A 14,172-nucleotide genomic window follows, 5' to 3' on the forward strand; every position below is an offset into this window, starting at 1 on the left:
GAGACTAATTAATGGTACCCACTCTCAATTACTTTAAGTAACTCTTCTGGTTTATTTTTTTACATAGTTTCTTTTTTTGATAGCTCCTTGCTTCAGTGTAAGTAGAGAAAGGTAACACACTGAAAGCCAAGTCAAGGTACCCTGGATAATGTTTGCTGTCTTCAGGCCAGTGGATGCTTCCTCATAGCTCTAAGCTGAGCAAGAACCAGGAGTAGGCAACCAGCTAAATTCAGAAAATTTCAGGACACTGAAAACCAAACAACTTAATGGAGAAAAACTTAGGGTAAACCGTTCCAAACCCTAGTTCTGATGTGTTTCTCATACAAGATAAATGCAGTAAACAAAAGGTTCTTTACGCATGATTTACTGGAAGGCAAGTTACCACATTTATCAGGGCACAGGAGCGTGCATGTGGGCAATTACAAGGATGACTGCAATTTCATACCCGTTGTATTTGAAGACAATTTCTGAGTGCTTATTATCAGGAAAGAATTAGATGCAGTTAGGCTTTATCGTCATTTTTTAATTGATACTTACTTTTAAAAGTTTCCCATCATATACTTAGAACCAATTATTTTCTCTGCCATAAATTCTTTATGCTGCAAATACAAATCCCTCACTGACAACTTTGTGTCAGGAAGTCCTCAATGCACTACGAAGCCTCAGCCAGAAACCCTGACCAAATAGTTTACATTTCACAGACAGTATGAAGACAGGAAAACACTCACTAGATGACACACTACATCAATTCTGCCCAGAGGTGGTCTAACCCCAGGTAGCATTTTGATATGAAGACACTCTTAAGTATTCTTTTATGCTCATATAATCAATTTCAGACACTAATTTTCTTTATGTTAGCAAACCTGAAAATGTTTGCATCACTCATGCTATAATCAGATTTCTTAATAGCAAATGCTGTACTGTTGAAGAATAAACTTGTTGAAGAAACTTGTGTTCTCAAAAAAGATGTATTAAAGTTTGAGAAAATAAATTTGAAATAATGTTTTCATCAATTTGCTAAGAACTGCACAGACTTAGTATCTTTCCTACTTGAAATTTTTGAGTCTCAAATCCCTAACAATTTATCTCACTAAATTCCCCTAAAGCTTATAGAATTGTGTTGCCTAAAGAATGCAAGATTAGGCTCCATACTTGACTGAGGTTTTTGCACATCTGCATCTCTGCAATATCTTCAGCAATTTATGGACACCAGAATAAACTATTCACTCAAACGCAGCTACATACACATTTTTTTAATGCAACAAAACTTACGAAATTTGTAAAGCTGAATTAATTTCCTTGAGCAGCTCTTGGGTCTTATTAAAATCTGCCAGCATGCTTTGTTTCTCTCTGATGTGATCTGCTGTCAAGACATCCAGCTCTTTCTCATGTTTCTTGCTTAAATCTTGCTCATGTATCCTGTTTAATTTATTTTTTGTTAAAAAAAGAGTTATTCTAAAATCAGACTTGTTTGTTCATCATGATTTTCTGCCATGCTTCTAAGGGCTTTTACACAGCATCAGACAACACAGAAGGAATTACTGATTCATCAAATCCCACTACTTACTGTCCTCCAATCTTCTAGCTTATTTCGTGGAAAATGCATCTCCTTTAATGCTTTTTTAAATAAACAAACGTAATGAATTTTTAAAAAATAAAACAACACAAAACCAACACTTGAGCAGGCTGTTACTAAAATATGCCAAAACGTATTGCTGAAATGCAGCAATATGAACTGTATGGTAATATTCACTAACTTTACTAGTAATGAGCATAGCTTTTTCTAAAGAAGACTAAATGATATATAACACCATTTGATTAAGAGGATAAATTAAAAGCTACAAATGGTAAAATTTCTTAAGTAAAATAATTCATGAAACAAAACACATTTGAGTTTAGAGTCGAAAAATTCATACCTGATCTGTTGGTTGGATTCACTCCGTATTCTAAGAACTTCTTTCCCTTTAAACTCTAATTCCTTGGTCAATGCACTTATATTTTCATGAAGATGCAGAATCTCTTTGTCCAGTTCGGCTATATGATGGTCTCGGTGTCTCAGTTCGTCTTGTAGATCTGATATTCGGCATAAAAATTCTTTCTCCTATGATGTAAGTAGCAGCAGAAGAAAGTATTTTAAATAGAAACACAATACTTGATTTTGGAATATAACAGCTGAGCAGAATTTTCCATTCAATAGACATTTTTTTCAGTTTTTGATGCTGACACAAATTATAACTAAAACTGAGGTGTTTTTTATTGTGCAGAAGTAGAAATAAAGAAGAAATCAGTTATGTAAGAAACAATTTCTATTGGCGAGCAAATTTAAAATCTGTCATTGTCATTGCCTGTTTGCATAGCTCATCACATACTCCTTTTGCCCACACATACAACAAAAAACTAGATACCACTAAGAACCAGGAGACTGGACATACAGCATTTTCTACCTCTTCAACATATGATATAGAGAAACTGTTTTTCCCTTTACAGCCCCACTACAATGGGACGAAATAGTTCATGATGTACGCCCTGCACCAACAAACACTATGGCTCAGAAGTCTCCTGTCTTACTGTGCTGGTTTTGGCTGGGATAGAGCTAATTTTCTTCATTGTAGCTAGTATAGGCTATCCTGGCCAAAACCATCACATTTATATATACGGGTCATGATTATCTCACAGCAGGATACATGCTAAATAATTTATATACTATTTATATTGGTTCCAATAAATCAATAAAAGTCATTCTTTTTGCATAAGAAATTCCAATAAAGTTAATATCTGAGAACCTCATCTGGAACCCATCCCAATGGTTTTGATAATGATTCTCCTCAGTTTAGAAAAAGTCTGTAATAAAATGAACGTTTTTCAGTGTCTTCCATTTCCGTCTATTCCACTTCTTACAGTTTCACGGTAATGAATGACCATATAGTTTTCACAGAGAGAAAATCAGGAGATATTTTCAAAGTAGTTTTATGTATAATTGTGCTTTGTGCCTTCATGCATCCAGAAAATACAAATATATCCCAAAGCACAAATTTAATAGGACATCTTTAAGAACAGACCTTTACAAATAGCTCTCTACCTCCCTATAGAAAGATTAAAGTTATATAAGAAAAAACAGTGGAAAATTTGTATCCACAAACTTAAATATTACAAAAATAGCAAACAATCATCCTGCTCAGATCTCTCTGCATCTAGTTTAGCTCTGATCCTATGAACTGATGAACATTCTAACACAGGAAAACACGATTGCTTTGCCCTCAGTACAACTAAAGCTTGTGCTTAGCAGATCATTGTACTGAGGCCAAAAGTATATGGCATTTGGCTGGATCAAACACTTGCTCTTGTAATTTAAACTTACTTTCTTCTGACACTTCCTTTAGGTGTCTCACTCTAGGCCTAAACACAGGACTGAAACTACATCCTCCTAAATCCTGCATGTTTTTGTTCACTGCTGACAGCACCACATTTTTTGCCTCTAGTGCTCACATTTTTAAGCCAGCAGGGAAGAGAAAAAGAAGGGCTGATCTTTGACTGTCTCTGTTTTCATGTAAAGTCTATATCTGACTAAACCTGTTTCCTCTGATAATATATCTCTAAAATCATTCCACCTCCTTGATGCTGGACTATCAGTACATCAGTCCTGAAAAGCCTCTTTATATAGTCAAAGAAAGAAGTAATTTTCTGGTCCTCTTCCAGGAGTCTGGCTTGCTTTTGATAGAGATCAGGCTTTGAATTTTTAGTTACTACTGGAAAAAATGATTGTGTATGAAGCAAAAAAACGAAAGATAAAAGTGAATGAATCAGTTTGCTCCTGAAAGCAAAGGTAGCCCATACTGGCTTTGGGATTTGAGGGGTGGTTGTGTTTTTTCTGGGTTTGGGTGTGGTTTTTTTAACAGTTGCAAACTGTTACATCTTCTTTTCTGCTTTCTTTAGATGCTAATTCACCTTTTCCAATTTGGTTCCTGAAAAAAAAGATACTAAACTACCTCTTAAATTTGATGCAATCATTTGGTTCTAAGCAACCACTTCTTAGCCATATTACTTAGGCTTGGGAGAGAAATATCTTTTTTAAGTCCTGCCGGCAGCTGAGGGCAAGTAGAATTTTGCAAGAATCATAACTTTCCTCCCACTGAAAGCCAGTGTGCTCCCAGACAGCTGCACAATTCTGAGAGGAAACTGCTTTGATGCAGGAGCCTCTACTATGCTTTGAATGAAGTTTGTTGAAGGAAGAAGCTAAGCAAGGAGGTTTAGGTAAACTGGTAAGGATGTATTATCTGCTGGGGATGGCTGACTTTGAAGGATTACATGTTGTTCGCAACAGTTCTTGCCTCCATCTGAGAGAAAACAAATATGGATTATACAGTTTTACAGTCAGTTGCCAGCAATGCCTCCTACCTGTCGCCTGCCGAGTTCTATGCTTCTTTCTAGCTCCATTTTGGCAGCTACCAGTTCTTGTTGATGGTTGTGCCTTAGCTGGTCAATTGCTGCTGCATGCTGATGATTTAGCTCTGAGCGCAAGGAAGCTAGTTACCATGAACAAAAAGAAGGGTTTATTTTGCAAATGTTTACATTAATTAACAATAAAAGTCCAGGTCCTTCAAGTATTTCTGCTGACTTAACACACACTGTACATCAGCTAAGCAACTGTCTTGTCATTCTATTCCTGTTACTTTCTGAAACATTCTCCATCATGAAATTTGGCTGCTAACTCTTTCCAAAAAACTTAAGGGTAAGATTTTTTAAAAAGTGAACAGTTTGGGCTTATCTGTTAAAAGCTTATACTGATTTTAAGAGGAACAACTAAGTCAACGTTGAATGACTCTGCAATATACTACAGTATTATAATACACACACACACGCATAGATACATATGTGCATGCATATTTGTATGGGTAGAAATAACGTTTTGGGACCCACTTCCAAATTTGAAAATAGTATACCTAACATAGCTTTTCCTTCGTCCTCCAGCTCAAATCGCAGCGTCTGAAGTTCCTGTTCCATCTCCAATTTGAAACCTTCCATGGCTTGTTTATGTGTTTCTTTCAGCGCCTGTAGTTCTTCTGAGTGTTTCTGTTGTAACCGTTCTTCTAATTCCTATGAACTCAAAATTGATAAAATTTATTCTGTACCAGTTCAGGGAATTTATAAGATAATAAACAACTGGCATCAAAAAGCATACTCTAGAATTATTAAAAATGCACTAATATTGTTCATATTTTCTTCTCTCACTAAGTTATCTTACTACTATATTTTTTCTTTTCAGTGGCTGCCAGTTACCAAGACTATCTGTGCACAAAACTCCTGTTCTGGTCACAGTTGGAAAAAAAACCCAGTCTATGAATATATTTACAATAGCAAGGAATGTGGTAAGGTACAGACCCATTGATAGGTCTAGTGTGCATGCAATACACATTTGGGGATTTTTGCTCCCCATTGAAACTCATGTTTATTCTCTATTGAAATGTATGAAGCATAATGCTCCTGGTGAACCTCTTCTAGTTTCATTTTGAACAAAAGGAATCCTCCTTGTGTGCTCCAAGAGCAGTGTATGATGTGAATGAAAGTACATTAAGTGGGGACAATGGGAAAATTAATTGCAAAGGTACACTCTAGATTTGAACTTAAAAAAACCTTTAGACACACACCCTATTAAGTACCAAGTACTGCCAACATTTTTAAAGCTGGTTTAATAAAAGTTTTGAAAAAAATCTTGGGTGTGACATTATTCTGGATGTGAAAAATTATCTTGTAAATTGCAGAACACATTTTATACAACTTTTAACATAATGAAAATATAAACTACATTTCAACAGGAGTCAATTGACAGGAAGTATCAGAAAACACGTGCAAAATTAGGTAACTATAATGGAAAATCCAGAGAAACCTATTCCAAATCAAAACCAGAATATAATGTTATGGATAACTATGTCAAACTACTGTAAAGAAACGTGTGTGCTGATAATAATTTTGTATTTATATGCATATTCTGGTAGAGTATAAAGCAAGACATGAAACAATGCCAGTATTAGAGATGATTTTCAATATGTCTTAATCAGATTTAAATGGATAAGAATGTTACTATAAGACATCAGCTGAAAAGGAAATTTAGTAGTCATGCAGTTATTTTTCTTTACTAATGCCACCTGTGTACATAAATTGCTAAAATGGCGACATTGTCTACATAATTCAGAATATCCATATGAACATGCCTTTTGTTCTTGCTCTTTTGTTTCTTCCATGTTTTGAAAGGCAAGGATATGGGCTTCCTGAAGTGACTTATGCCTTTGCTGATGCTCCTCTTCTAATTCCTGGATCTCCTGAGTCAGCCTCTGTCGCTCCTGACTGAACTGGGCTTGTAGCTGTTGCAAAGAGCTCTGTGACTGGGAAAGCTGCATCTCCAGATTCTGCTTCAGTAAGGAGATCTAACCCACAACAGAACAACAAATATCCATTAGTCATTAATATTAACATCAACTCTGAGAAAAACATTCAAAAGAATATAACACAATTTTAAAGCCAGAACGTTAACTAAAAGACAGACAAGCAATGTCATCCATCTACTGAATTTGTTGTTAATATTGTATCTCAAAGATAGTTTTGTAAGGCTTCTCACATCTATCAGTTCATACTACTGCACTACCTATAACATTTTTTCATGGCCAAATAATCAAAATTCACTTCTAGGTTTTGTAGAAAAGTCAATAAAAATGACACTATCACAGTCTGAAATCAAATGCTTGACTTAAGATAAACTACACTTCAGGGGAACATCACATCAATTCTGTAAGGAAAATCCTGCTGTTGATACAGGAGGATAGCCTGTAACATCTAGATTGATTGATTTTTTTGTATCTTTTGATATGATATGATCCTATCTTACTGGTAGTTTTCTCATTTAAAAATAAATGGTAGCATACCACTCTATATCACAAATAAAATGTTACACTTGATGGATTCCCCACACACACTTATTTTTGTTAGCTCAGTAATACTATGAGTGATTTTTCTGCTGGCTTTCAAGATCTAAGATCTAAGCAATCTGAGACAAAAATACTCTTTTTTTTAAAAAAAATACCTGATTTTACAAATGATGTTTTTCAACCAAAGAGCATTTTAATACATTGGAGTATACAGTACTCCTTGAAAAGCCCCATTTTCTTTTTGTAATAATGCTATGCTTTGTTCTTCACATCAGCTAGCATCTTTTCAAACTGAAAATATGAAATCTGTATTCCCTTTAGAGCCAAACACAAGAGAGATACCCTTCAATTGTGTAAAACAGATTTAACCAAAAGAGGATCTTGTTACAGCGACTCGAAGGAAAAATAAAATTGCTATGTAATGAAGAATTTGAATCAATAAAGATACTTTCCAACGCTCAGAGCGTTACATAAAATTTAACTATAAATGAAAGTCCGATAGTGTCATTTGATTCAAGAATATCTTAAAATTAATTATGATATATCAATGATGACATTGCACATCAATTTATTAATTTACAGAACATTAAAACCCACCACTTAACAAAAAATTAATAGCAGCATATGAAGGAAACTTGCAGCATGAACAGTATTGTCGAACATATGTTGGGTTTTTTTCAGAAGGACACAGCTCAAGCAGATTTGAAAGAAAAAGGCTACACTTAAAGGAAAATTAGCACTTAAACAAAACAAGCAAATTAATTTGAATGAAATAAGCATGGCTCATCACAGTTCAAATTCATCAGGTGTTTCTGGCCAGGCATATATACTCTACCCTCTAAATAGACCATATCAACAGTATTTTACTTCAGATACCTTTGAAACAGATTAGCTACAAATGAAGGAGTACAGTGAAGGCCCATACTACATTCTCTAATTAGAACTATACACATAAAACTTTTTACTAAGTACATTAAAAATAAATATCATATACAAATTGTACCGTGTCAGACCAAAGGTTTGTCTAATCTCCTGTTCTGCCTCCAGAAATAGCCAACCTGGGTTATGCAGGGAAAACAAGGCCAAGGAATGAATGTAGGGATCTTGACTCCAAATTCTATCAGCATCCAGCAATTTTTCTTAAATCAGAAGAGGTATTTTGGGGAAAATTCATGGAAGAAATATTAATTAAAAACAACCACTACCTGAATGCTTAAAAGCTTTTAGTATCCACAATATCCTGTTGCAAGTTCTACATAGATGTGCCAAACTGACATCATAACCTCTAATACTTGTAATGGAAAGGAGTCAAAAGAAGTTCCCTTTTCATTTACTCTGTTCTACTCATGTTTCTGTATATCTCCATCATTTCCCTCGTTACACCCTTTTTCATATGAAACAGTTGTGGCTTAGTGAGTCACTCCCTATATGAAAGCTGAGAGTAAACTCTGGTTTTATATAGTAGTATATATGATTTTATATGTTACGGTCTCTGTTTCTCTCTTATATTCCTAATGTTTTATTTGCTTTTGTGACTCCTACTGAGCACTGAGGTGATATTTTCATGGAATTACGTATCACAGTCCCTGAACCTACTTTCTAGTTGTAACAGGTCAAGGTAAGGGTCATCATTTTACACAAGAAGTTAGAATTATTTTTTTTTCCTTGTGTACCACTTTGCATTTATCTACACTGAATTTTATCTGTCATTTTATTGCCAAGTCCCTTGGCTTTTTACAGCTATTCAATAATTCTTCAGTCTTTGTCCTTCCCACCCTGCCTAACTTTCTATAACCTGCAGACTTTCCTACCTTAGTTATTCATAAACAACCCACAAAAGAAAATACGTTGAACATCCGTGTAACTCCACTGATAAATCTACTTTCACTGTGGTAATGCTGTATTTAATACCTTTTTTTCAACCACTTATCTATACAAAAACTTCCCTCTTGTATCATGGAGTTCTCTTTTCCTCAGAAGCCTTAGAACTTTCTGGCTGATCTCCTTCAGCATACCATGGCCAGGGCTGCCATGCTGGTCAGACAAACCAATAACACAACCACTCATTGTATTCTTTCTTTTCAACCCTAGAAACTCACTCCACTGATGTGATTAATTTCCACCATGCAAGTGCCAGCCTGGCCAGCTCTGCATCTTCATCTACGCATCATCATCTGGTATTGCAATGTGCTATGGTCTTCCTTCTCCAGAAAAAAAAAAAAAAAGATTTATCTTATCTAAAGTCCCCTGCGATCTACTCACATCCCCCATCTACTCTAATTCATCCCATATATACTTTTGGGCCCCTTTCTCTTTCCACACCTTTCTGTAACCTCCTACCTACCTGAGTCCTTCTTTTCACCCATAAGTGTTGCCTTTATAAAAAGGGAAGAATCACAAAAAGGAAGCCTACAGAGGGTGGAAGCAAGGACAGGTAGCCTGGGAGGAATACAGAGAAATTGTGTAACTAGCCATGGATCAGGTTAGGAAGACCAAAGCCCTGATAGAATTAAATCTGGCCAGGGATGTGAAGAGCAAAAAGCAAAGATTCTGTAGGTACTCTGGATAAAATAAAGACTAGGAAAAATGCAGGCCCAGGATATGGAGAAGGCTGAGGTACCCAATGACCCTTTTTGCCTCAGTCTTCACCAGGAAGTGCTCTGGCCACACCGCCCAATATGTAGAAGGCAGAGACAGGAACTGGGAGAATGAACAAGCGCCCACTCTAGGAGATCATGTTTAAGACCATCTAAGGAACCTGAAGGTGCACAAGTCCATGGGACCTGATGGGATGCATCCACGGATCCTGAGGGAATTGGCAGATGAAGTGGCTCAGCCAATATCCACTGTATTTGAGAAGTCCTGGTAGTCCGGTGAAATTCCTGCTGACTGGAAAAGGGGAAACATAACTCCCATTTTTAAAAAGGGAAAAAAGGAAGACACAGAGAACTACAGACCTGTCAGTCTCACCTCTGTGCCCGGCAAGATCATGGAGCAGATCCTCCTGGAAACTATGCTAGGGCAGATGGAAAATAAGGAGGTGATTGGTGACAGCCAACAGGGCTTCACTAAGGGCAAATCATGCCTGACAAATCAAGTGGCTTTCTATGATGGGGTTACAGAGTTGGTGAATAAGGGAAGAGCAACTGATGTCATCTTACCTGGACTTGTGCAAAGCATTTGACACTGCCCCACATGACATCCTTGTCTCTAAACTGGAGGGACGTGGATTGGATGGATGGATGGACAGACCACTCAATGGATAAGAAACTGGCTGGATGGTCACACTCAGAGTTACAGTCAACAGCTCGATGTCTAAGTGGAGAGCAGTGACAAGTCATGTTCCTCAGGGGTCAGTGTTGGGACCAGTGCTGTTTAACACCTTTGTCAGAGACTTGGACAGTGGATTGAGTGCACCCTCTGCAAGTTTACCAACGACACCAAGCTGTGTGGTGCAGTTGACACACTGGAGGGAAGGGAGATGCCATCCAGAGGAACCTGGGGACAGGCTGGAGAGGTGGGCCTGTGCAAACCTCATGAAGGTCAACAAGGCCAAGTGCAAGGTCCTGCACATGGGTCAGGGCAATCCCAAGCACAAATACAGGCTAGGTGATGAGTCGACTAAGAGCAGCCCTGAGAAGGACTTAAGGATGTTGGCTGATGAGAAGCTCATGACCTGGCAATGTGCACTTGCAGCCTAGAAAGCCAACCATGTCCTGGGCTGCATCAAAAAAAGCATGACCAGCAGGTCAAGGGAAGTGATTTTCCCCCTCTACTCTGCTCTTGTGGGACCCCACCTGGAGTCCTGTGTCCAGCTCTGGGGCCCCCAACATAAGGAGGACACAGACTGCTTGAGTGGGTCCAGAGGAGGCCACAAAGATGATCAGGGAGGTAGAGCACCTCCCTTATGAGGACAGGCTGAGAGAGTTGGGTCTGTTCTGCCTGAAGAAAAGGCTCAAGGGAGACCTTATAGCAGCCTTTCAGTACCTAAAGGGGACCAACAGGAAAGATGGGGAGGGACTCTTGATCAGTGCATGTAGTGGTAGGACAAGGGGTAACAGTGTTAAACTGAGAGAGGGTAGATTTAGATGAGATATAAGGAAGAAATTCTTCCCTGTGAGGGTGGTGAGGCACTGGAACAGGTTGTTCAGAGAGGCTGTGGCTGCCCCCTCCCTGGCAGTGTTCAAGGCCAGGTTGGACAGGGCTTTGAGCAACCTGGTCTAGTGGAAGGTATCCCCACCCATCAGAGGGCTTGGAACTAGGTGATCTTTAAGGTTCCAACCCAAATCATTCCATGATTCTATGATTTATTTCCTGTTTCTCTGGAGACTACAGCTCATGAAAACCAGACCCTGTCTAGAGGTCCAGTTTTGCTCTGTGCTGCTAGGTAACTCCTACGTTTCTTTAGATTACCTCTATTCTTATTTATCCACCATAAATTATAATTTTTGTTGGGTTTTTTTGTTTGTTTGTTTGCTTCCCTGAGATCACTACTGTCACTTAGGTATAGCCCCTCTATTCCTTCTCTTCCATCCACCCCACACTCTAGTATCTCTCTCCCTCCTCCTCCCCTCCTTTGCTCTTTTTCTTCCTCCTAACTCCATTTTTAGTACCATAGGAATGTGCAGTTAGGATAGTTTTAAAAAGATTATTCAGTCCAATTCTTGCACTAGGTGGGAACTCTATTTGGTGGGCACAAATTACTGCTTAAAAATCTCATATGAGGGAAATCCCACAATTTTTGCTCAGATCCTCTTCCTCGTCCTCTGAGTGCCTGTGGCAGAAACACTGAGATACTGGACAGGTGTTCTGTCCACTCTTACTTGTCCCTTTCACCATGTTTCTGTCCCTCTGGCTTCTCACTGTTGCCCTGTCCTGTTCACCATGGCCCTCAGGAGGTACAGTTCTAGGGGAAATCCTGCTCAGTCATGCAGAACCTCAGGTAATTTAATCATCATACTCTAAAAATGATAATATTCAGAGTTGAGCATGGTATCTTAGCCAAATTTTTATTAAGATGACATGAAAAAATGTATTTTTGGCTTGATGTTAAATGTGTCTCTCACTTAAATTCCTGCTCCAAATTCTGATAACTCTCAGTATATAATTTATAAACATTTTTAGCACAGGCCAAGGGCAAAACAATTTTCACTTCTTTCTTGGAAATGCAGGGAACAGTTTAACTGAGATGACCAAGAGAAGTCTGACATCTGGCTTAAAAGCCATCTTGGAAGAGATCAGGAATATCCTTCTCAAGAGCCATTCACACTTCCACCAGATTAAAAAGTGACTGAAAAACCACAGCCTGAAATGTGTCAATCTCTGGACATGCCTTTTTGCACCAGTAGACTTTACAGAACATACAGGATCATGAGGATTAAATGATTCTAACAAGCAAGTCAGATTAGACTATGCTTCTAATAATAAGACTTTTTCTGTTGTTGAAAGTACAGAGGATGTTAAAAAAGTTATTTTTAGAAGAGTACATAATTTTAAACATAATTTTGATTATTCAGTAGATATACTGGTATCCTTAAGAGCACATTTTTTTAAAACATTAGTGCCTTCCTTTGCTCATCTTTGGATCATCCCCTTCTATGTACACCTGTATTGACGATTCAAAAGAAAATAGCTTTAAACACTGCTCTCTGAACTTTCAATAGTTTTATCCAAGGTTTTCAGCACATTAAAAACACTGGTAAGAATTTTTAAAATTAAAAAAAAGAAATAACATTTTGGCTACAATTATGACTCGCACTGCAAAACTGCAAATTATAATACAGCATCAATCTCATGCTTTGTAGAAGCTCTGCAATATACATTTGCACTGCCCACAAGCTTGCTTGCTTTAACAATGACATAAAAATGCTGCTTGTATTATGACCATGTGCATAGTGTTCGATGTCCAGCGATATATACATTTACACAGATGAATGGATGCAATACACAAGCTTTTGATAACCAGCAGCAAACGTTCCCCTCTCAAATATTACCATGTATTGTACACTTCATAGGCTAAAGCTCTAAAGCAGTACTACAGGATGTGCAGATTTATTAGTGCAAACATGCCCTGTTTACAAGCTGTAAGTGCAAATCACTTACATTGCTGATAGATTTATGCAAAGCTTCACCGAGACAGTGCCGCTATGAAGAAAAGATCACAGGAATAAAGGGAAACATTCAGAAATCAACTAAGTAAAAGAAAAAGGGATAAGGAAGGGAGAGTAAGACATAGAACATTAATTATAGTTTGGTCAGGGAAAAAATAAGTTGAAAACTATCTGGAAAAAAATATGAATACGTTGCTTTCACTTAGTATATAAACTACTGAACACAGAACAGAATGATGCGTTTTCCTGTGCTTATGTGTTGAACGTACAGGATAGCATTATCTCTTCAGCATAGTGTTACTCTATACTCATATATTATGCAGCTGAACACTTGAAATTATTCAACTGTTTTCTCTTCTCCTTTATGACAAATAACTTTGGGAAGACATCATTAAGTACAGCAATTTGCATTACTATTAGAAAAGCTGTTACGTAAGGACTCAGTCAACAGTCAGCTGTGCCTCTGAAATATCACACGCATATTAAACACATAATATTGAAGACCAAATTTCACTGCTAAAGGGCAGAAAGGTAGTTTAGTTTGTAACGAAGACATTTATATTAAAATACTACTCTAATTTTTCTTAAAATTCAGAACAAGATGGGTACATAAGACTTTTCCTGAAAGTCCCCAGCAAAAAAATTACTTTATGTACCACTTATACAAGTATTGATTGCTAATGAAAAACAAAAAAAACATTATTGCCAAGTAAACGTTACATATGAAATACTGATCATACAAATTGTATACATCATTCATATATATATATATATATATATATATATATATATAAATGCTTGTGTGCTTATATAGATATGAATGGTGCAGATCAGCACACACACACACACACACAATGGTCATCAGAAATTACATAAGAGCAATTTCAAATCCAGAATGACCAATTTCCCCTTTTGGCACAGGTCAGTCAAGAAGATGGCTTTCTCCAGGAGACAGCATGTATTTGACACCAGCTTGGAAGCCTACAGTTGGGAACTTTTAGATAATACTTTGTCAAAATACAAAAAGAAGAAATTAGTGTTTGTTCTCCTGAATCTACAGAAAAGCACAACATGAAAATACAGTATTGTAGACTATCCAGAATTATCTTACTAAAATGACTAAGAGAGCTATAAGCAACAAT

At 37.2% G+C, this 14,172-nt stretch overlaps 1 protein-coding gene across 12 annotated transcripts in view; it reads right to left on the minus strand.

Annotated features, from left to right (window-relative positions):
* The window catches only part of FAM184A (family with sequence similarity 184 member A), a 50,158-nt gene that overhangs the window by 9,782 nt on the left and 26,204 nt on the right, over positions 1-14,172 (minus strand). For 10 of the 12 annotated variants that reach the window (XR_003398005.1, XR_003398006.1, XR_003398004.1 and 7 more), the window contains exons 9-13: positions 6,210-6,422; positions 4,941-5,094; positions 4,396-4,523; positions 1,917-2,101; positions 1,273-1,419 (exon numbers count right to left, since the gene is read on the minus strand). Coding sequence is in view for 9 of the 12 variants with exons in the window: in XM_026845004.1 (XP_026700805.1) it covers positions 1,273-1,419; positions 1,917-2,101; positions 4,396-4,523; positions 4,941-5,094; positions 6,210-6,422 (827 nt within the window). In the remaining 3 variants the exon portion in view is untranslated. The remainder of the gene's footprint in view (positions 1-1,272; positions 1,420-1,916; positions 2,102-4,395; positions 4,524-4,940; positions 5,095-6,209; positions 6,423-14,172) is intronic. The other 2 variants (XM_026845000.1, XM_026844998.1) reach the window with 1 other exon arrangement.

Source organism: Athene cunicularia, assembly GCF_003259725.1.
Source record: "Athene cunicularia isolate RWA chromosome 3 unlocalized genomic scaffold, athCun1 chr3_part1, whole genome shotgun sequence".
Classification (NCBI taxonomy): Eukaryota; Metazoa; Chordata; class Aves; order Strigiformes; family Strigidae; genus Athene; species Athene cunicularia.